The 24,760-nt window shown below is 41.2% G+C and overlaps 1 protein-coding gene across 1 annotated transcript in view; it reads left to right on the top strand.

The window, feature by feature from the left end:
• The window catches only part of snd1 (staphylococcal nuclease and tudor domain containing 1), a 107,949-nt gene extending 91,297 nt beyond the window's left edge, over nt 1-16,652 (top strand). Inside the window, exons 19-24 of the mRNA XM_061667360.1 lie at nt 778-901; nt 1,280-1,349; nt 2,436-2,549; nt 5,207-5,410; nt 14,737-14,781; nt 15,929-16,652. Coding sequence (XP_061523344.1) covers nt 778-901; nt 1,280-1,349; nt 2,436-2,549; nt 5,207-5,410; nt 14,737-14,781; nt 15,929-15,994 — 623 coding nt within the window. The 3' untranslated portion in view covers nt 15,995-16,652. The remainder of the gene's footprint in view (nt 1-777; nt 902-1,279; nt 1,350-2,435; nt 2,550-5,206; nt 5,411-14,736; nt 14,782-15,928) is intronic.
• Nucleotides 16,653-24,760: the final 8,108 nt, after the last annotated feature.

The following is a 24,760-nucleotide window of genomic DNA, read 5'->3' as shown; positions in this document are numbered from 1 at the left end:
AATGGCTCCCAATCCTTGCTTAGCCCTCAGTTGGCATTTATCCTTCCAGTTAATAAAATCATCCCGCCTGTCTCAGCATAGATAACCCCATAACTATATACATACGCTTCCCGCGCAAGGTGTTAATGACGAGGCGCGGCTGCCGCAAATGACCCAAGCCAACGCGTTCGGTGCTTCTTAAAAAACAAACATTGCATTTGCGAAGGTTACTTGGGGCAGATTCAAATGAGGCCGCATGGCATTAACCTGACAGATTCAAGAGACGCAATGTTGGAGTGAGTAATTGCAAGACTGACGGCTCCGTTGTCATGTTTACATCTGCGGCTCAGGCGTGTTTTCTGAAAGGAACGATCTAATAATATGTGTATTCCGACACTGGGGCACTCACAACTGCCAACCACAGGCAAACATTAATTACAAACAAAATACAAGACCTGCAAGTCTCTTTCTTCAGCCAGTTTCGGATTTTCTGACAATTTCAAGAGAGTTAATAAATTTGTTCTCAAGCCATTTTCAACACCTTAAATTGCTTAATAATACATGAAAATAACAAGACTCCATGGGGATGGACCAGTAGTATCGATTTGTGAAACAAATATAAAATTGAGCATATTTGGACATGCATGCTTTGTTCACCCACCAAGAAACCACCTGCAATTCCCCAACCCATACCCGTTGGTTACGTAACACCGCACTCTACCACCGAGGACGCCCCACAACGCTAGCATTTATCGAGTGTCAGGTCTCTTAACAACCGTTGTGTCTTCTCTCCATCAGGAGGCCAGCTGGAGAGTCTGATGGAGACCATGAGGGGGGAGATCGCTACCCAGCCCCCAGTGGAAGGATCCCACGCTCCACGCCGGGGCGACTTCTGCATAGCCAAGTTCGCTGATGGCGAATGGTACGCAAAAATAAAAACATTACTTCATAATAGCGCTGCGTCTCGGTTTTTGTCGTTTCCCTTGTTGGCGCAAGAACACCCGACGTTTAATTTCATCTCGTCTCTAGTTAAGCTCGCGAGTGTAGACAGCCACGGGGTGTATTTAGCTCGCCGCCAACTCTTTTGGACCGCTTCAGTCAGCTCTCGTTCAACGTACTCGCACACGTTAGCTGCACGTTCACATACGGTTGCCGCGGTGCAGGGAAGGCCTATTTGAAAACACAAATTCTGCCTCAGTCCTTGCATTATTGTGGCACCAACATGACAACATTTTGTCTACAGGTGAAGAACAAGCATTTGTGAAACAGACAACGATGACAAAAATATTTTCTCCCGCAGGTACAGAGCCCGTGTGGAGAAAGTGGAGTCGCCAGCCAAAGTGCACGTCTTCTACATAGACTACGGCAATGTGAGTGACAGATTTAAAAAAAAAAAAATAAAAAAAATAATACACTACTGCTAATGGTCTATTATATCTATTACATATTTAGCATACATTGCATACTATCCATTTCCCTCCTTTACCGGTCACGACTGAAGTAACAACAACAGGAAGTGCATTTTTACGGCATCACCAAAGGCACTTCCTCCTCGTGCATGCGCTGGGTCATTTCCCACGATGCATTGGGGCATCACAAAAGGACTTTTGTCTCCTCCCTTTTTCAAAAGAGACGTTTACAACCGCCGCGCGAGTCTCTAATACAGCGTCAATAAATCTAGAGGCGTTTGATTGGAAGCAAATGTTGAAGGTGTTCTCCCTCTCGACTCTGGAGTGCGCTGATCACATTAGTCTAATATACCGCGCCTCGTTAAAGGGGCGCCACAATTTTAATTATGCTTTTTGCTCAGACTTTTTGTCACAATGGTCTCGACTGCTCTACCTTATCTTGGTTCAAGTCATCCACTCAAGAGGACATTTCAGCATTCGTTTATTTTATGACCTGATGAATTGGTAAAACAATTTTCCCTGGTGCATTGAAGCCCATCTGGATTGGAACACATGGGAAATTCCACAGAATGCCCATTTTTTTTATGCTTTGGTACAACCACCCATTTCTAGTGGTAGTTTTGTCTGTCTGTCTATCTAATCTATCTATCTATGATAAATACATCACTAAATATCCAGCTTTCAGGGAACCAAATTAGAAGTGACTAAAAAGGCACACAGTGTGAGCCACTAATTGCCATCATTTGCAACATGCCGCTTCCCCTGTAAAAAAAAATAAAATAAAAAATAAAAGTAATAATAATAACCACCCACACACACAAAGACACAAAAGTTATTTTCACAGTTCTGCCGCCTTTATTACTCACAAATGTCTTTATTCAGAGGCATAATCACAGCAGTCAGGGCTAATTGTCATGCCTGCTGTATTGTCTCACTGTGCATTTGAGTCTTGTGTGCCGGCGTCTTGACTCCAGGCCCTCCAGCTAAATTCAAGCGGCTGTTTCATACAAATGACAATAATAAATGCAATCATTGTGTTGCTTCCAGAGAGAAATCGTGTCGTCCACCCGCCTCGCCGCCATGCCGCCCGCCTTCAGCACCAGGACGCTGCCAGCACAGGCCACAGAGTACACCTTCGCCTACATCCAGGTGCCGCAGGACGTAAGTAAAAAAAGACTGACATTGATTTAGAACATTTTTGAGAAGAAGCCTTGGTAAAAAAAAAACTATGTTTGAATGCACGACCAAATCCATAGGATGACCAAAGGGACATGAGGTGGTCGTCTACAACCACGACATAGTTGTGGTTGCTAGTTTGGTTAGTTTGCCACCCACGGCTTGTGTCATCAATTACGCACACTCTGGCTATAAGTGGGATTATTCCTATGACTATAAAACATTTTAGAGAATATTTTCATTTATTTTATTGTTTTATTATCATATTTCTATATTTTAAAATCACCTATTTTCATTTTATGTACACATTAATACAGTGATTCTAAACTGGTGGCTCACAGACTGGTAGTAAAAAATTGGCCTCACATTTTAAGAGCATTTTCATATATTTTATTCCAAAATGTGACTACAATCTGTCTCCAAAACGTGCTTAGTCACTTAGTGTGTGTGTGTGTTGAGACATGCTGTCACTCGTCCCTCGAGTGGGTATCTCCTGGAGGGTGAAGTGGCCCATCTGTTGCCGCGCTCACAAGGGGTCACCTATAAACACCTGTAAACACTCGGGCACACACACAGGAATCTGACAGCTCTCGTCTCGCCGAGTGGCACCCACCTTATCTTTTGGTGTGCCCCTTACCTCCGCAAAGCCGTACCATTTCGCTGCCATTTCCTGGGTGCAGGTAGTTCGCGCCAAGTTGCCAATAAACTGGGCTCTTCAGCTGTCGTATTAGGAGGGAAATAAAAGCAGTCACCTTTTGAAAAGTAAGCGACACCAGCATTGTTCCCACGACAACGCTCTCTGCTTTTTTTTTTTTTTTTTTTTTTTCTTTTTTTTTTTATAAATAAATCTGCCTTGTCAAAGCTGCTCCTCTGTTACTTTGCACTGAATTCATAAATCAAATGAACTGAAGGTAACACGACCACAAAATGTCAATTAATTAATTAGGAATTAAAGTCAGCCAGCCACACTTGAGCTTTCAAAAGGTTTTACAACTCAAGCACTTTACACGTTATGAAAACATTTACACATTTATTAGACTGCCAGTCATAAAAACGAGGAGACCGTCGAGCACGGACAAGTGCTTTAATGCGGACGCTTTCGATTTCAGTGAGTTGGTGACATTTCACCTTTGACAGGAATGAGGAATTCGAAAGTGGTATTCTCATACCCAAAACTGGGGTTAAAAATTAATCAGGCATAACGTTCAAGCCCTAAAATCTTTTTTAATTCACTGATTTGACATCTTCCTCTTTGTTTCACGTTTTTGTGAAACGGTAAATGTGAGAATTTACAGATAACAGTAATACCGGTTTTTAGCATGATCAATATCATTTGGGTAAAGGAGCTTGTGCATACTGCTGTAGTAACCAAACAAACAATTCACCAGTAATTTTGCAACCAAATAAAATTTACATTTTGGTCATTATTGCAATTGCATTATTGTGTTACCAACATGACAACCCTTTGGCGCGGGGGAAAAAACAAGCAAATCCAAACCATTACACAAATCAGCTTCTACATACTGGTCTATTAGCCATTGCAGAAATATTGCTCTTCGGGCAAGTGTGCCATAAACGTTAACATTGGGGGCTTGTTACGTGTTCTGAAAATGTGTTCTGCCTTGTGTGTGTCCCTTTTAAGAGGTGAGTGAGAGAACGAGGGAGCTGTAGCACAAGAACTAAAGCAGAGAGTGATTAAATGTGCTTATTGGCTTATTTTTTGTAATTCACAAAAAAAAAGAGAGAAAAAGAGGAAAAACTTTCCATTTGGCAACTTTTGTCATGTTTCGAGATGGACATCTGCTTAACAGGAACAGGAGAACTCTTACATGTGGTTCTTTTGTGTATCCCAAAAAAAAAAAAGCTTTGCTAGGTTTGGCTTCGAAAAGTTAAGTTTTTAATTTGGAGAATGTCCCAAAAAGTCTCGTTGACTCACACAACTCCTGATAAGTTGGCTTCCATCCAAAAATGCAAAACAGAAAAGGTGCGATGAGCCTGCTTCACTCGACAACAACAAAAAACAGACATTTCTTATTTCACTGGACACTTGATTAGGTACACCTCAATTAATCCATTTTGATTGATACTGCCATTTATGCATGGTTATCTTTTAGTGGGCCTCATTGCGTTGTACCTAATCAAGTGTCTAAGTGCACATTCAGAAATGCCCTCTTGAACAACCATCCTCATGCACACACACACATCCCAGGGCAGTTCGCTGGAAAGGGGTTGCCATGGCGACAAGACCAGGGCAGGAGGGGAACGAGGAGGTGGTTGGGCTAAAAGTGGGGATGGCACAGATATTTTTAAATCATTTTTTTATTTTCCTTCTCCCGAGTGTCAAATAACTATTATACGGTTAAAATATTGTTTTAGTTTAGCCGTCGTTGGTTACTTAGCATGAATAGTCAGAAAAATATATACTAAAATGTGCTAAAGTTTCAATCGAGTAAAACTGCTCACCCTTTGAAGGTGCCGTTTACCTTGAGCTTGGTGCTTCTTCCATTAACATCTGCTTGCTAAAACTTATTTTTGTGTGTAGTTTTTTATGTTTGCTTGACTTTTTAGACGTGTAGAAGTTTGGTTCTGATCTGCATTGTTCCACTTCTGGGATTTCGCGGTTACTTCCGCATTTCCCGTAGGAGGACGCCCGCGCCGACGTGGTGGACTGCGTGGTGCGCGACATCCACAACAGCCAGTGCCTGCTTAACGTGGAGTACGCTGGCGTCACCTGCCCGCACGTCACAATACAGTTCGGCGACACCAAGGACGACGTGGGCCTCGGCCTGGTCAAGGAGGGCCTGGTCATGGTGGACGTGCGCAAAGAGAAGCACCTGCAGAAGATGGTCAGTGTCGCATGCTCACATTCAACTTCACCAATCCTGTCTGGACTTACTTCTTTGATGGCGTCATAAGTATGATCTAGTTGTCTGGCTTTGTGTGGGTCACACAAATGTAGCAGCTTACAAGTGGGGCCTCGTGTGAGTATGGCCAGTTGGCGTTTGCATTCGTACCCCGTGAGTGTTTGTGTGCCTGCGGTCCGAAAATGATCACATTTGCCTCAACGTCATTATTATGACACATCAAATAAGACCATCGCCATCCCTCCGTTGTCTGCCGCTTTCTCACACCGCAGCCACGTGGCTCATTGACTATCTTGCCCAATATGCTAATTTCCCCCGCAGACCTACTCCTGCATATTAAAGTAAAGAAAAATTGCATGTCTGTAATTACAGCCGGCAAGCACTTGCTAATATCAGTCAATCTGCCACTTAGTTAAAAACGTAAACGGGGAAGCTCATCGAGAAATACGGCCGCAGGCGTCTTAATTGCTCGTAAATGCTTGAAAACGCGCGCAGGTTATGACTGATAGGTCTTTCTTTTGTGCACAATCCTTCACGCTTGTACGAAATTGCCTCACAGCGGCTCAAGAAACTTCGCACTGTTGTCGTGACCTGACAACTGCAAAGAGGTGCCAGAGGCCCACAATGTGGTCTTGAGGTAATGGACTTCATAGACAAAAGGATGGAAACCTCGCAGCAATCGCCCAAATAGGCTTTCCCACTTGCTTTGGGTGCATTTAATGGGTTCTCTTTAGTATTCCACATCAGTGTCTGCAGTCCCCCCCCCGACACCCCCTCGTTTCCTCTCTCCAATATTCTGATCTGGAGAAAGCTTTAACAAGCTGCAGTGTTGCCGACATGCTTACAAGTAAGCCGCCCCGCTCGTAATGCCGCTCCGCTTCCCAGCTCAAAAAAAGATCTCCCTCATTTTATACAGCCGCGGAGAAAAAAAAAAAAAAAAAAAATGATGATGATGCCTCTTGAAAGCTTTAAATGGAGTACGAGTCAATCCCACGGATGATGTACAACACCCGCTGGCCATCGCTGACTCCCATGAGAGTGAAAGTTAATAAAAACCCTCAGATAAGGTTTGTTTATTTGCTGTACTGAGTACAACAGCACCAATCTGCTGTATTTTCACTGTTACAGTCGTTATGAATCGGGGACAAAAAAACAATTGTCTGGATAAGGTTGGTTTGTGGACTTTAGTGCTAGGAACAACCCCAAAAGAATGTTTGCAAATATGTGATTGAGTTAACAAAAACAAATAAATAAATTAAAAAAGTAGAGGTTTCTGCAAATAACGGGGATAGGTTAAAAATATATATATATATAAAATTGAAAAGGTGACTTTCCAAACGGTGAATATGCTGGGGTCCACTCCATTATAATAATTATTTAGTGAAATAAAAATAAATACAAATTTCAAATAATGAATAAGAAATACATAAAGGTAAAATAAAGTAATAAAAAATGCACAGTCTATATATAATTATTATAGCACATTTCAAGGGAGCTATGGATGCCTCAAGTTACAATAAAAGTACGGTCAAACCAAAATATATCGTACAGCAAAACAACCCAATTGTGTTATCTGACAACAGTATAAAACAGATGTGACCAACATTAAAGTGCACCTATGATCAGAGCCAAAACCTTTTGTTGCTTTTAATGATAGCCAAGTTTACGTTACCCGAACTCACCCCAAGCTGTCGACCGCCTCTTTCGAGACTCATCACGGGTGACTATTGTCATTTTTCCCTAGTCTTCGCTCGTTACCCGAAGTACAATGTGTCGTGCTGAACACTGCGTGAGAGACGGGCCGCCGTTTAGCCGTCGCACCCGAACGCCCCTTGCCAGTCAAGTCGTGGCTGTGCTGAAGGTTAACGCCGCTTGTCCACCATATGGATGAGCACGTCAGGAGCTTTCCGGAAGCAAAGGATAAACTGTCGTTTTTCTGAATTGATATGTGCCCGAGCAGGCATCATGTTCTTGACGTGCGACCCGGAGGTGTGCGTGCCCCATAAAGCGCGGGATTAATGTATACATACCACACTGTCCTACAAAATCGGGGACAAGCGTATACAGTTGATAGCACTCATGTCCCGTACGTGTGATTAGCGTTCACACACTGTACAGCAGATGCGGGCCGTCTTAATGTAAAGATTAATCCCGCCCACATCTGGCGCGCAGCGTGCGTCGTCCTCACGCACCTGCCATGCGGCACTTCGAACAGATGGACGCTATTCCCCTTTTTTTACGCAGTGGTCACAGTATTTGACACGGTGCACATTACACCTGGAGCACGCCTGCTTGTTTTGGTCCATCAGCAGCGCAGTACCCAACACGCTGCATCTTGTAACACCAGCTGCTTTTTACGAGAGGCTACTACTCATCATCTGTGTTCATTCCTGAGGCTCAGAGTTAGACCTCTTCACATTCAAATGCACAATATAAAAAAATATATATATTTTTTTAAATCTAGGCTCGTGATGTCAATGTGTAGGGAAAAAAAAAAATCTAGCTATCTTCATGCATTAAAGTTGGCAAACTTGGAGATCCTTGCTCCCTTCAATTTATATCAGTCTGTGCTGCAAGTTAATTAGTTTCTTAATGCATTTAAATCAACATTGCTATTGATTAACACCATAATCAAAAAACATTTGTGATTATCTAGTAGATTTGGATACCGGAGACAAATTCCTTGTGTATTTGAAATACTTGGCAAAATAAAGATGATTCTGATGTTCGGCATCTAATTGATCCACTCACTCCAGTGGCAGCTGCTGTTTTTAATTTATAAAATGCTATTTCGTTCCTGGATATTAAATCACTCGTGTTAAAGTGAGCATAGTTTTTTTTTTTTTTTTTTTTTTTTTTTCTCTTCTCTCTCCTCTCCTCAGGGGGGTCAGCGCATCGGTGGAAAAAAACTAGCGGCAACTCAAACTCGATAAGCCAAATGAGAAATGAAACTTTATGACTTTTTGAATATGTGAAGTGAACTTGACAACTCAAACTGTAAAATCCATCACTTTATTTTTTTATTTTTTATTTTTTTTTTAAACCCAACATGAGACAGACTTAAAAAATTCACTCGTTCTGGCAGAGTGGATGTACTGAGCTGTCCTTAAATTGTCTTGGCTGTGTCGACACACAGAAAGGGCGTTCCACCCCCCATTTGTTGGACTTCTATTTATCCATCCGCGACTTCATCGTCGCCGTCATTCTTTGAGTCCCCTGCGTCTTGTCGACGTCGCAGCGCAGCCTAATTGCGGTACCGTCCGGTGACAGGAGGGAATGGCAGTGTGGTGGTGTTGCGTAGTGTTAAGCACATGTGTGGAATCCATACAGGAAATGAGAGGAAAAGGGGGTGCGCATATGCCGGGATGCCTCCAGGCAGGCAGAGAAGTTCCATTAATCACAGTTGGAATGTGCTGCTTATCACATGGGAATTTGGATATTTTTATAACGCACGGTGGCTGTTCCCAAATGGACCATGTGAACGTTTTTTTTAAAGAATATTTATTTTATTTCCATACATTTTTGTGAAAAACTGGCCTGGATTTGTTGATTTTTGTCTCGTTTAGTTTGCTGTCATTTTTATTTCAGGTTTGAGTTTGAGGAATTCTGCAAACAGGCCACACGTGTTATTCCCTTGATCTTATTCTTGTCAGTGTACCTTTTCCAGAAATGACTTTGCTCCGGCCTCTCATTGGCTGAAATGGCCATACTGTTGTTTAAACTGTTTAAAATCTAGAAAACCGTGGAAAACTCACTCCACACCCCTTCTTTGTTAGTCTGCCTTTTCCAGAAATGACTCGTCTCATTGGCTTAGAAGGCTCGACTGTTACTTTTCTTTTCATTCTGGTCTTCTGTTGACATATAAACTGCTTTTCACATCAGGAAAACTTTGTGAAACTCCTTTGTTTTCCTCTCTTTGTTATTTTGATTTTTCCAGACATAACTTTCTTCAGCCCTCTTATTAGCTACAATGGCTTTACATGTATTTTCTATACATTCTTACCTGCAATCAACATATAAACTGCATTTCAAATCTGGCGAACTTCTGAAAAACTCCTTTTCCCACCACTTTGTTCATGTGACTTTTTCTGAAATGAATTTCTTTGGACCTCTCATTGACATAGATGGCCTTCCACCTTGGGCTTGTTGCTTCAGCGTGCACTTAACAGCTGTATTGACCCAAGTGTTGCAATAATCTAGTGAAAAAGTTGTGCACTTTGAATTAAATGAAAGGTTTATGTGGATCATGGCCACTTCCGCCGCCCCTCTCAAGCGACACATACCCCAACATGTCATCTATAAATGGCTTTTAGCTGTTTCCGGAACACCAATTGACAGACTTTCAGGTCGCTGCCCTCGCTGTTCAACCCCAGTGCCTGTCACTGCCCATCAAGACCACCCCCCTCCATCCCATCACCAAACACACACACACACACACGTGTGCACACACTCAACGTCATGGATGTCGGACAGTATGACCGCTTTCCACCAATGGCTCGATACCTAATTTACAAGCCCGAGTTAGAGATGCGGGGGGCCTTTTAATGGACATTTTCTGCTTGCCTGCTATTGACTGCCCGCACACACACAAACACACACACACACAGTCCCACTCTGTCCCCGAAGACACTTTGGATATGTCCTCCCTGACCCTCGCCACTTCTCTCACCCATGGTTGAGGGGATGCACACCTGCAAGTAAAATGTATATTGCAGGGATGTGCAAACCTTTTCCCCTGAGGGCCTGTTGCGGGAAAAAAATGACTTCGTCTGACATAGAATCCCTGAAATGAATCTCTGAAGACAAAGTAACATGCGGATGAGTTTATTATCTTTGCAAAGAGGTCAGACAGCTACACACAGGGGGACATTGCAGCATCTTGAAAAGCTCCCCAAGAGGGGGTCACAAATCTCGTGGAAATGCATGCTGTCGGCTTCACGCCTCCACCTTTCGCTGTTGTTCTTAAGCAGACAGACTGGAGTCACTTGCCATGTAATTCTGTTTCGACCACCTGTTGCAATTCACTAGTGATGGTACAAAAACGCACTAAAACCAGTTATAGAATATTAAATATGGAATTTTCCATTGCAGGCTTCATTGAAAATTGGAAACGGGCCTACTTCGCCTTGTTTATGAAACCTGCTAAAAACTACCAATGCAATATGCTTGAAGTCAACATATGCTAAACATTTAAACATATTTAAAAAAAAAAAAAAAAAAAACATTCCACATCAGCTTGGTGTTTTCGGTGACTGCAAAAAATTGAGATTTTTTTTTTTTTTAAATATATATTTGGAAAATTGTGTGGTGTCTGTCTACCATGCTTTCAAATTTTTTGCAATTTTAAATGCAAAAAGAAAGTGACAGTTTTTCATTAAGCTTTCTTTTTTACCTAAAACTATTATTTAAAATGAAACGTGACTTTTGTAACATTCAACTTTTGTTGCATATTTATTTTAAATATTGAAAAAATTGTGTGGTGTTTTTCAACACCTTTTCATATGAGCCGGGCTTCTATTTTATTTGAATATGCCAATAAAAAATATGCTAATAAAAAACATGCAGCGGGTCGCAAATGGCCCCCATGTCGTAGTTTGGACACCCATTGTTTTTGTGACCTTGCAGTAAAAGATAGAAACAGCAACATGTAAAAGGTCTGCCTTCCATATTTGTGTATTTTTATTTTCACAGTGCCCTTGAGGTGGGGTGGGGGGGGTGCAGTCCAGAATGTTCCATCTCATTTATGAGACACACCCCCACCCCCCCTCGTGTGAGCACATGCTGGTGGGCTTGTCATGGCACATTCCCAGCAGAACGCCTGATCCCCCCCAACAGCGTCGCTGGGAGGAACACCGAGGCCCCGTCAGGGCACCTCAAATGCGACAGTATAAAAAAAAAAAAAAAAAGAGAGAGAGAGAAAAGAAAGTAAGTTGTTTGTGATGTAAAATGGCAGCCTGGCTCGTGCGTCTATTAAAATGGAGGTTCAACTACATTGCTGTGGTCAGCTGATATCAAAGTATTCGCCGAGGAGGCTTCTCCTTTGCCCAAAATCCCCGCCGCAGGCCTTGCAGTATTAATGCGGCTGCCATGTTGAATGACGGACCTCTCCCAGGGCGCGCCGACAACACGCCAACTGCAAACCATTTCATCTACAGCCATTGTCAGGCGGAGACCGACAACGATGGGGCGCGACAAAGGAAAGAGCGGGAAAGGGAGATGGTAGCGGCGCGGTTTTGTTTTATTTGGTTGGTTGGTCGACTGCTCTCGTCTGGCAGCCAGAGCGCCTGATCGTCATTGCTGTTAATGAGCGAGGCCCGACATGTGACATTGTTCCCTTCACGGCTGAGTGGCTTCCCAGTGCCGCGACTTTGATTAGTCACTTACAAAATCTGTTTTCGCATAGTGTTTTTCTTTTGCTGTGATGTTTTTCAAGCGGGCCGGGGTGAATCCTACGCACCAGATCGCGCGCAACCTGTCATAAAGCCGCTGCCGATTTGTCACTCAATGAACGCCACCTGGATACAGCACACAGCACCCAGCCAGCTCGGCGAAAAGCTAGCTTGGCGCACTCTCTGTCCGTCATGTTTGCAGCATCTGTGACTCGTCTTGCAGGAACGGTCGCACCTTCGCCAAGTTGTGCTACGGGTCCAAAAAGTGAGGAAAGGTTTCCCTGAAGCTCTTTTTTTTAACATCAGTAGATGCAGTAAAGACATTAGAAACCTAGATGAACTCAACAAATCAAAACTAAGATGTAAACTAAAGAAATCAAGAAGCTCATCCTGCCTGTTACGCCTCTGATGCTACCTCGTAAACCTGGAAATTGCAGGTCGACTAACCTCTCATACAGTCGGAAGTATCCCTCAGTTGCATACACAAACTTTCTCCTTCCGATAAAATACAAGCAAATTGGTCTTAGCAACCCTTACCACTAAGCAGTACGGCGTCGTTCCACCACAGTTTCTGCAAAATTGACTGACATTTGCAATTGAAAAGTTCATTTTTGTGAATGCACACAGCAGTAGCCGCTTTCACACAGTTCTTGCAAAATTGACATCAGAAATGTCATCACGCATACTTTGAATTCTCTTTCTGATATCATCCACGTAATTTGTCTTCAGCAACGCTACAACCAGGCGATAGTCTAGTTCATCAGCATTTTGGCGAAATGTCAGCCATATCCGAGGCGACTTCAATCCCTCTTTCTGTGTTGATACTTTTTACACAAAACAGCAAGAAAAAGTCAGCTTTGAAGGCAGTCATATTTCAGGCCGAGTTCGCGACGGTAAATTTCAAAAATATTTTTATGAATATACAACACTGCATAACCTAGCAATAGCTGCCTTAACTCAGCTTTATTTGTAGAGCACAGTTTCCACACTTGCAAATGTCTTAATTTTCTTTTCTTTGTCAATCAATGCTGATCAGTGTTCCGTCTTTGCGTTTGCACACTATTGTTGAGCTAACTGTTGCGCTTGGCTCCTCGATTGAAGGCCCTTCAACAATGTCACAAAAGAGCACTAACAGAAATGTTCACGTGCATGTCGTCCCCAGATGAGCCTTTCTTTGCCGTCTTCGTCATTGTTGCCTGCTGTAGAAACTCGTTGAAGGGATAAAGGGCCCGCCGCAGGGTTCCTGGAGTTGTCGGCAACTGGAAGGCCGTCCTTGACGTCGGTGGATGGGACCGCCGAGAAAGATGGTGGCGGGATCATCAGCACTCATTGTGCTTGCGTCGCTCTTTTCTTTTATGGCGACATCTGGCCCGACGACGCCCCCCCCCCCAATCTCTTTTCGTCTGCTTTGACGGATGACTCGTGCAGCCGCTGCAACACTCGAGTCCGAGAACAAGAGCACCAGATGTTACCGCCGTTTCGAGTGTGCAGCGCATCTGCTGCTATAATAAGACACACAACGCCTCTATTATACAGGAACAGGAATTCTTCCACTATAGTGCTAGTTTGTCCAATCAGGTCTTCTCAATCGGGAAGTAGTCCTCACAACAAACAAACAAACAAAGATAATTACGCATAAATTGATAAGTAGCATATTATGAAGGAACTCGACAAGTCTATCAGGAGTAGACCCAGAAAAAGTCAATACACACAGGAACTCTGCCATCTTAGTTTGAAGAGACCGTGTAGGGTAGTTTCAGCCAATTCCTCAGAGATTTTGTCCAACAAGTGGTCCTAATTTCCAGGAATTTGTTTGCTACAAGTCGTGTGGGTGGATAATGAAGGTGAGGTTTGGTGACTTGCCATTAAAAACAAAACTAGTAAAACGTCAGGTCATTCTTTTTTCATTTTTGGGGAAATTTTAGCCCCTAAAGCCAATTTTAGACAACTGCAGCCAGCATGAGTAGACTCATAATAAACGTTGAACCCTGCCCAAAAAGATGCGGGAGGTCTGCCATTTTGGTTTGAAGTGGCCATTTTAGGGGTGCTTAAAAGACAACCTTGTCATTGATATCTCACCTAATTGTCAACCCAATTCGAAGTGTGTGACTGTGAACTAGACAGATGGGTGAAGCGAATTGTGAGTGATTTGAGTTTTTTGACTCGCATGTTGAATGACTCGCCATCAAACAAGACTCTTTCAACAGCACCTTTTTCAATGCTAACATTTGACATGAAGTACAACAAACTGCATTGGTTTTAAGTGTTTTGTTCTGTACAAGTCGTCCTCGTTGTCGTGATGAAGGGTACGTCTGCTCAAAGGCTAACTCGCTAATCCCCCCACCATTTTTTCCCCTCCCTATTACTCATGAGCGCTTCATTGAGCGAGGCTAAAAGGCTGTTCTAGCAGAAGCAGTCAATATGCTCTACACTGCTTCGTTTTCTTTTTCTTGCCCATTCTCGCAAACAATTCTTTTCAAGCTAAACGGTTGCGGCGGCACGGGAACGCCACGCTCCCGCCGCGCACGTAATTAGAAATATTCCAAGAACCTTGTGTACAGGCAGTTATTTAAAAAAGAAAGTAAATTAAATGTGTTTGTATTTGTGTCTGGTTCCTTTGACGGCACCTCGACTCCGTTAGCGTTGCTAAGGGAAACTGACTCATTTGTTAAAGAAACTGTGTATTTGAATCTTAAAAGACCACATGCGATGTTTGATCCTATCAATCAAACATGACACTTTTGGACTTTGGAATGGCAGAATCACTCTCTGAATGTTCCCAACTCATGTGTCCTATGCCAATGTCATCTATTGATCAGAATAACACTGCCCGTCCTATTTTTTTCGACATTATGACAAGAATTGAGAAACAGCCATGTGATGTTTTTTTTTTTTTTTTTGTCCCCCCACCTTTTGCAGGTAAAAGAATACATGAACTGTCAAGAATCTGCCAAGAGTGCCAGAGTAAGTGCAGCCTGCTTGCTTGCGTCCACATTAGAGTATATGCACACAAACTGTCTTTTATCCTCCCACAGCCTCTCTCTTCCTTTACTATACTACACAGCCACGTATGGATCGTTGCCAGCAGTTAGCGCAGGTCCGTAGTGTGAAAATGTGCATGCCATATATGGAAACGGGAACAGAAACAAGTGCGACACAAGGTGACCTCGCGTTCCTGGGGGAAGAGAAAATGACGCGTTTGTTTGAACGTGCCCCACAAAGCTGTAACTCTCCAAAAAAAATATTGATACTACTAATAATAATAAATTATCATGACAAAATAGAATTACTCAACTAAGTAATGAGGACCAATTTTTTATTTATAATGTTAAAAAATTAAACAATTATTGTAAATAATACATATGTATCATGTAATTTAAGAGTAAAAATATGTACTAAATAAAATAGTAAACAATAAAAAAACATTTGTTAAATGTGATTGGAACATACCAGTACTTCTTAATGACATCAACCATATTGTTTTCAAAGATTAAAAATAATTAAATAAAAAAATATATATATCTGTTTTATTAAACAGTAAAATCATAATTATAAATTATGCATTTGTTATAATGGTAAAAGATATGTACTAAATAATAGCTTGGAACAAACCAATATGTCCTGAAGACATGCTGACATATTGTAATGGATGTATTCTTTGTGTAATTTCCAAAGTTGCTGCCTCCTCAAGGCACTATCCCGACGCCGGGTGCTAGATGGAGGCTGGGGCGCCCGCCGACTTTGGTTCGAGGTGTTACTTAGCGTTGCGGGGAGCGCGAGACGATGTGCGGGGAAGGGGAAACTTAAAAAAAAAAAAAAAAAACATGCATGCTACAAACGACTCATTGATTCCTTCTCTAATAACTGCCGCTAATTAGCACAGGCGCTAATTAGCTATGAATCACGGCGTTAACAGCCAAGCGGGTTCTGCCAGCCCGAAAAAGAAACATCCGACAAAAAAAAAGTAGTGTGCGCACACAGGGAACCAAGCGCTACTAGCTAGCGCCTCTCTAAATTCCTTGGATAAAAGTTGTAATTTGGTGATTGTGGTTTATGAAATGCTCAAATGAAAGGTGACTTTATTTTTTTTTTTTTTGCTGTTTTTCACCAGCTCAACATTTGGCGCTACGGAGACTTCCGCGCCGACGACGCTGACGAATTTGGCTACAGGCGCTAACATCAAAGCAGAAAAAGAATTTTCACGGAAAAAAACAAACAAAATAAATAACCATCCAATCAATGCCATTCCAAAGACCAACATGGACGTGGGGGGGCATCGGCATGGCGGGAGAGAGTGACTGACTGGACAGAAGAATTCAAACTAAAAAAACGGGGGCGTGGCTCATTCTTCCTTTTTAAATTGTGAACGTCGTTTAAAAAAAAAAAAAAAAGCATGTTTGCGACGTCTCTGCTCCCTTTCTGCGTGATTTGATAATTCCGAGGCTTTTGAGCGACAGCCTGTCCTCCAATCACTGCTTTTCTGCAAGGACAAATGTTCTGTTTATTTTTTTATTTGTATTTTTATTTTTGCGCTAACGAAGAAAACTTTGCTTTCCCTGGTGAACTTCCGTTTCAGTGAATTTTGCGATGAAACAAAAGGACGAAAAGGGCGATTTTGTTTTTGTCTTGAAGTGTAAAACGTGTGTGACGGCAACACTTCGCCAAGTTTTGTCGTCAAAAGTGACACGCACTTCCCAGGACAACGTGGCGCCGCATTCTCCCGTCTTCTCTCTTCGTCTGTAAATTTTCCATTCTGTAGCGACGTTGGTGGGCTAGCCATCTTTTCTGTCTCACATTTGTCTCCTCAATTCTATTAAAAAGCTCAATTAAAAACAGCCAAGTGACCCCTTTTCACCCCTTTTTGATGGTTTTTCCTTTTATTTGAAAAGCAATCACGTGTAAATCTCACAGCACAGCAGCGTAAACTGAATAATCATTACAGGCCAAAATAATAAAGAAACACGCCCATGCAGAGGCACTCGTAAACATTTAGTACGAGCCCTCGTAGAAGTAAATACGCTGTTTCACATGAAATGAATGTTAAGCATGGATGGCGTCAAGCAGCTCACTTTATGGCTAAATTCATGAATGGCTAAATTCATTCATGAATTCATTCATCATTTTTTTTTTTAAATGAGCTTTGTTGCTTTGTTTTTTTTTTGTGCGTTTTTGCCTTTAAACCATTTTTTATTTTTCCTTTTTAATTAGTACAACATTTTGTTTCTTTTTTTAAATTGTTTTTCTTATTTTACTTTGCACGCTATGTTTAAAAATCCATTTTCTTTTCTCATTATTTAAAAACTATATTACTAGTTTACTGTTTTAATACATTTTATTTTTTTAACTACACATTATTTTTAATTCCTTTATTATAACAGCGGTACCGGTAAATGTATTTTTTCTTTCTTTGTCTATATATAATCCAATTAAATACCAGATTATATACATTTTCCTTGTAACCCCCATCTAACAAGGAAATATATCAAAGATGAACTATCATTGAAAATAAAAAAATGTATAGTTTGAAATGGAAATATTATGAAAAAAGTGACTAACAATACTAAAAAAAAAAAAAGATACAGTAATTTAATATAAATTTTTCAAGTTAAACAAATAGAAAACAGTCTGTGCAGCTATTGCCGGCCTTGCATGTATTTAGTATGTAATAAAACGTTATCAGTTTTGCTGAGTTTGTTATTGCAACTTGAGCGTTTAGCAATGCGACTGCTTAGCATTCAAAACCTCGAAGATGTTTTTCAATTGCACGAAGCCAAAGAACTTACTGTGAGGGCCGATGGCGTCGTCGTTACTTTGTTTACTGTTCATGAGTGTCAATCGTACTAAGCTATTGCTTCAGCTGCTGCTGCACGACCAGGTGTCAGGAAGGCAACCCTCCTACCTCTGCCACACGTACGTAAAATACAACAAATTAATTCTGTGCGTACGTCCCTCCTTGATGCTCTTTTCTTTCCAGGTGCCGCCAATAGGCGTCCAAATCGAAGATGGCGCCATTCCAATCTGCAGGTTGGGGTAAGAAATATTGGTGAATGAAACGGCAAACTAGGAAGTCTTAAAGAGAGCATTTGTCAGGATTATGCTGAGTCCGTAAATCATATTGTTTCATTTATGTTCCATTTAAGGACATGATTAAAAATTGTTTGTGGGTTTCGAATAAAAATGCAGTGAATCATTTTTATATATATATTTTTTGGTTTGGTGTCAGAGTAAAAAAGGCCAAACTAAGTGTAAGTGTGAAAAAATAAATAGATTTGAACACTTTCTCCCACTGTGTGCCAGACACCCACTCTTTACACATTTCATCCACTTATGCAATTTAACTTAAAGGGGAGAAATTGTCTGTATGGTTAGCGAATTAGGAGGTTAGCGTCAAAGAGTACTGCTATGTCTCGTTAATTGTTACCACGACATCCTTGTAAAGGACTAAACTGACTTTATGGTTAAGTGCAATAAGAAGCCGGTCATGGCCGCTCACCTTTCACCCCGTCAATTAGCGCCGCGATGCCTTTGCGCTTCACAGTCTTCACAGACGCAGTGCGTCCCATTTTCAGCCAGTTAGCATGACATTTCAACACGCAAGATAATTAGCCCTCATGTATAATTCAGTTTTGACAAAACAATTGGAGAGTAGCTGATTAGCGCACGGCACGTTTAATGCTAATAGGAGGGCTGTCCTGTGCAGTGGCAGATGATGATGAGCTTTCGAATTTTAGTAAGAAATTGTACAAAAAGTTAGGTCACAGACTATTTGCCAATAATAAACAGTGCTCCCGACATTCCACAAATATGGCCGACATGCCATAATGGAAATTTTGGACCAAATTATATTTCACAATAATTTTGATTCTTTTTTAATTAATGCAAAAATACTAATCTGTTTATATTTTAGTTTTTTAACAGCATTTCTTGTATTAAATAAACAAATAGTTATTTTTATACAAATTATTAGATAATTGATAGACATGATTTATTTATTTAATACATTACAAAAAATGTTAATCTACTATATGTCATAAGGATACAATTGTTTATTTACAATTACTATAAATACAAATAGTTATGGTTATACCATGAAATCTTTTTTAATGTTATATAATTGTTTTATATATAAATACAATTTACAAATATTTTATCATTTTAATTATTCTATTATTTACCATTTTCAGGGCCGTACTTTTAGGTCAAATTCCTACAAAATTAGTCAAATGTGACTGCTAGTATTGTCGGTGAATGTTAAATTATTAGTTTTCCCACATTTTCAGTGCCTTACTCTTACCTACAAAATGATTGTGAGACCATCCAAAGAGATCATTATAAATCCGTATTATGATTATACATTATTTGTATTCCTGCCAATGTAAAATCAGCAGCAGCCGCAGCGTCGTTTCCAGCCGCCACTTCGAATTGTCCATCGCCATGGCGACAGGTCCCTGTTTTTCCTTGCGCGCATGGCCCGCCCCTTTGCAACTTGTCTGTTTCTCAGGCAACACAGACAAGATATACATTGGGTACGGAAAGTATTCAGACTCCCTTAAACGTCTTCCATTTCAGAATTATGGAGGCCACTGTACTCTTAGGAACCTTAAGTGCAGCAGAATTTTTTTTGTAACCTTGACTAGATCTGTGCCTTGCCACGATTCTGTCTCTGAGCTCTTCAGGCAGTTCCTTTGACCTCATGATTCTCAATTGCTCTGACATGGACTGTGAGCTGTAGGGTCTTATATAGACAGGTGTGTGGCTTTCCTCCAGTCCAATCAGTATAATCAAACACAGCTGGACTCCAATGAAGGTGTAGAACCATCTCAAGGATGATCAGAAGAAATGGACACCACCCGACTTAAATATGAGTGTCACAGCAAAGGGTCTGTATACTTATGGGTGTGTGATATTTCAGTTTTTCTTTTTTAATAAATCTGCAAAAATTTCAACAATTCAGTTTTTTCTGTCAATATGGGGTGCTGTGTGTACATTAGAGGAAAACAATGAACTTAAATGATTTTAGCAAATGGCTGCAATATAACAAAGAGTGAACAATTTAAGGGGGTCTGAATACTTTCCGTACCCATTGTATTTAATAAATGATTGAGTGGTCTTGTATGTAATTCACTCACACAAGGACATATAAAACACAGCGACTCGCACATTACGTTTGAGATTCCCGCCCTTTTCCCTGTCGGCGACGGGTGCTAGCAGAATAACGAGGCAAGTTGATGCGCTTTTCGTATGCTCCAGACGCACGTGAAAGTCAAATAGCCAGCGATTCCGCCTGAGGTTCTGATGACGCTTAACTTGCTTTGGTGTTCAACATCAGCGACTATGTGGAGGGGTGGAGGCGCTTTTGATTGCCGCCATCCCATCATGCAACTGGTGGCAGGGGTCTCTTCGTGGCACGAAAAGTGTCCCCTTGGCATTTGTCGCGCATGTATTAGCCTTTACATGATTGATTGAATTCTTTCTCTTTGTCATCCAAGAAAAAGCCCAAGCGAGGGCAAATGGGGAATACCGGCCGGAGTGTAGCTAATTAGTGAGTTTTGCATATGCAAATGAGGGTGGCTATCTTGTGTACAAAGCTGCGCTTGCAGTAAACACAGGCTTAGTGCTTTTTAACCACTTTTAAGTGCCGCTAATTGCGTATCCTGTTCAAACACACGAACGGGAGACAGTTTTTACATCACTGCAGGGGGAAGCTAAAAATTGGACTAGCGTCTGAGCAGATGGGCCGAATTAAGTTGGAAATGAGGGAGGTTAGCTTGTGTATTTTTTTCTAAAGCAACAGACATACACAACAAATAAAGCTAAAGATCAAATGTTAGTGAGTTAGGAGTGATGCGAGGGTAGCTTACTGTTACTAGTTTTTCAATGCTATTTGCCCGCCTTTGTATTTCTGTGATTTGGTTGCTACAGTAACATTACCTAAAACAAATGAACAATTGTAAAATGTACCATTTATTGTGAAACCCTCTGCATATTTTGGCGTGCAAATTTTGTCTGAAAAATCCAAAACGAATTAAAGGTGTATAGCTTGATATTTTCAAATCAAATGAAGATTTATTCTAGCAGTCGGACTTATCCCAATAGTGATCCAACATCAGGAGGATTCTTCCTCCAAGGAGGATTTATTTTTTTTTTTTTCCCCTGCCGGCTGTAATTAATAAATATCGATTAGTGGCGATGTGTTCTCCCCGTGCCTCCGTGGGTTTTCTCCGGGCACTCCATTTCCTCACACTTCCCAAAAACATGCATGGTAGGTTAATTGAAGACTCTAAATTGCCCATAGGTGTGAATGTAAGTGCGACTGATTGTTTGTTTATATGTGCCCTGCGATTGGCTGGCGACCAGTTCAGGGTGTACCCCGCCTCCAGCACTCCCTCGACCCGCGTGAGGATAAGCGGCTCAGAAAATGGATGGTGGCGATGTTGCTCGATCATTAAAGCACAACAGCCTGCAAAGCCAACGTCAAGCCTTTAATGAGACGCTGATCCCACATTTGGCATAGTGGCCAAGGGCAACACACAATGATTACAAAGCCATCTTTAATAATTATGAACACAAATAATTGTGTACTGATGTGAGCTACCTCAAGCAAAATTGATTTTAAAACGTCACCAGTTTGAAGATGGGTTGAAAATGGTGACTGGTAAGAATGTTGTCAAGGAACATGTTCCAATTTCTTTTCCCCCAATACCATCTAAAAAATGTATCATTAGAGTTCTAGTTTAACATTAATAACAACAGTGGGATAAATTATAATTCTTCATTCGAACTGTAGTTGAACCACACTCCCAGGGAGCAGTGATAAATTTTGTTGTCGATAGAAAAGAAAACATCAGTTTAGCGACTTTTTTATTTTTTTTCCCAAGTATACCTTCAGCATATTTCACGCTGTTGACTCAAAGCATTACTAAGATGATGCTAAGGCTACGAGGCTAAAACGCATCAGGGAAATGTTCAAGTCCGTCATGCTCTTTGTGACGGAAATTGCGGTTGCGGAAAAGTTCAGGGCCTTGTCGTGGATCACACCAGTACGGTGTCATCAGGCAGGAATGGGTGGCGTGGGTTCTCGCGCTGTCTGGTACAAAGAGTTGAGCCTCACATTGCCGTGGTTACGCCAGAGCTGTTAGATATGTTCCCTGCTTTTTTTTGCAAGATGTTCAGTCCTTATGGCCCCCGTCTTTGCTGTCTCACCGCGGATAATTTGATGTCTCCACTGACTCAAAATCAATAGAACAAAATCAAACGCTTGTATTTCACAGCTAACAAGACGCCGGGCACATCGGTTGCTGTGGAGATAGTCCATCCTGTCCTTTATCACGCCATTAGATCCTCCAAGGACACGCCCGCCACTTTTTTCCCTGACGTTCCCTGGGGGCTGAGTAGTCGTTTGACACGTGTCAGACGGAATTTTCTGTTTCCCCATTGAGTGCTGTGTTACATTCAGCAGTAACCTTTTTTTAAATGTATGGTAACTGAGTCCACATATATACACTTCTAGGTGAGTGCCAAATTTGCTTTGCCAGTCACAATTTTCAATGCTTCGTCCGTGTTAACGTACAAGGTGTCTATGCGAGACCCCGATTAAATTTCAATGGTGGCCATACTCTGTTAAACACACTCGAAACCTCATCAATCAGGCGGAATGTTCCTGTGCCCTGCCATGAAAAATGTTTGCAGGGTGGGAAACCACCATCAGGCCCGTTTAGTATTCGTTAGGCATGTATTTGCGGCTGACACGAGAGTGTCATAATTAAATGTGACTTGTGTCATCGCTCCAGCTCAAACAAATTACATGCAGACAACGACGGCGACACCAGCTAGACATTTATATGATCAAAGTTCAATGCTTAAAACTGGAATTAAAGGATACACAATGTAACGATACTCGGTATATACTGCAAAAAAACACTTACGGCGTCAGTTGTGAAACTCTTTGCTTTATACTGCTCCAAGTGGCCAATACACACCAGAAGGAGCAGCACAATCTCCATTAAAATTAAGCAAATACTGTTTAATTATTTAATAAAACTGTCTTCTGGAGTGCTATTTTTCTTGTGTGTGTGGGGAGGCTAGAACAGATTGGTGAAGTCACACAAGCTTTATTGATTTATTTTGTTTTTCTTCTCCATAGTGATGAAGACAAAGATGACCCTGGCAAGTGTAAAAGAGACCCCCCCTCCCCCATCTGTTCCTCCATGCTGGCAGCAGATGTCTGAGCTGGAAGCACCTGAGTGCGAGCACGCCAGCGCCATGGTGTACATTGAGCATTGAATTTTATTTGCAAATCAAATGTGTTGTTGCCTCGGGGGGGGGGGGGGGGTCCTCGCTCGGATGTGTTTGTTGTGGGGACAAATAACTACGTACTTATGCCAGCAATTCTGTTGGTTTTGGCCATAAGATGCAAACTCAATGCAGACATGAATGGTATGCAATATGGTTATACGTTTGCTTGTGTATCATAGACATTTTTTCAAATGCGTTACGTCGTCATTGAAAATCCACAAGGTTTTTTGTGTGACTGTGAAACTTTCATTTGCACGAGCCTTCAAAAGAACAGGTATGTTTTGTTTGTTTTTTTAAGTCAATGAGTTAATTGATGTGGTTGAGGCCATAAGGATTGCACTCGTTTCTGGTAGCCAGTCTAAAAGCATAATAGAGAAATTTTTTTAAAATAAATATTTTTATCTAAATCAAATTAAATTTGGATTATCTTTAGGCTTGGAAATGTCAAATTATGTCAATTAATTGAGGCCGTATGAAGTGCACTACTTGCCTGCAGCCAGGGTCTAAAAATGAGTACTGATAAAAATAAAAAAATACAAATTTGTAATCTATATTAGTGCTTTCTGAAAATATTTTTTAGTATTTAAAATATTTTTAAAGTGTATTTTTAGGCTTTAGAAACCAAATTTATTTCATACGATTTTGATTAAAAAAAATAATTGTCGATAAATGGAAATTTGTGAGAAGCGCACAATTTGCCTGCAACTAGGGTCTAAAATACATTGGTGCTTTGTTATTTTAGGCTTTGCGAGTGCAAACTTAAAAAAATGTACAAATTTGATTTCAATATTTTCTTTAAGGGGCATTACTTGCCTGCAACCAGGGTCTAACAATGTTCTCACATACATTAGTGCTTTGTAAAGTATTTTTTAAATAAGTTTCGATTAGGCTTTGCAAATGTAAAATATTTAAATCTTCATATAGCTAAAAAAAATTTTTTTTTTTACAATTTTCTTTAATTTAGGGAAGTGATTATCACATCTGCTTCGGTCGGGGGTTTGAATCTGGGTCCGACCTTGCTTTGGGGAGGTTTACACTGCAGGGGTGTCAAACTCATTTTTGCTGCGGTTTCCCTCGGAGGGCCGTCATGAGTGCGAACACACAAAAAACGAATAACTATATTTGCAATCAGAAGCCAGTGAAATGGGGATTGGTAACAAAAAATTTATTTTAGCAAGAAACAAAGTCGATGCACTTGATTTGCTTTCACGGGCCACAAATTCTAAGGCCTTGAGTTTGACACCTGTGGTTGACAGTGTTAAATTAAGAAAATAAATGGGTGTTTAGGCGCACTTTTCTCCACCTTTGGTGTTCCCTGAACACTCGCACAAAACATATTTTTGAAAAATGTGGCTTTGCAGGGTGTGAGGGAACAACGTGAAGTAAATAGCACTTCTTATTTGCTCAATTAAAGTCTAACTCTCCTCCCACAGTTTAGTTTTTACTTTGTGGTTCAAATGGAAAAACTGGTGAGCCTTTGTCACGTATGTTTGCTATTAGTCATAAACTGCATTAGCAGTTAGCGTATGATTGGGAATAAATAGCAGCACACACTTTGAAACAAGCCTTGCGATCGGCCGATTCACTCCGTCCGCTGCTTTTGTGCCATCATCCAGCCTACTTTGATGGAACGGCGTCCAGGAATCCT

Source organism: Phycodurus eques, chromosome 22 (assembly GCF_024500275.1).
Source record: "Phycodurus eques isolate BA_2022a chromosome 22, UOR_Pequ_1.1, whole genome shotgun sequence".
In the NCBI taxonomy this organism is placed as follows: Eukaryota; Metazoa; Chordata; class Actinopteri; order Syngnathiformes; family Syngnathidae; genus Phycodurus; species Phycodurus eques.
This window is presented reverse-complemented; position numbering and strand designations above follow the sequence as displayed.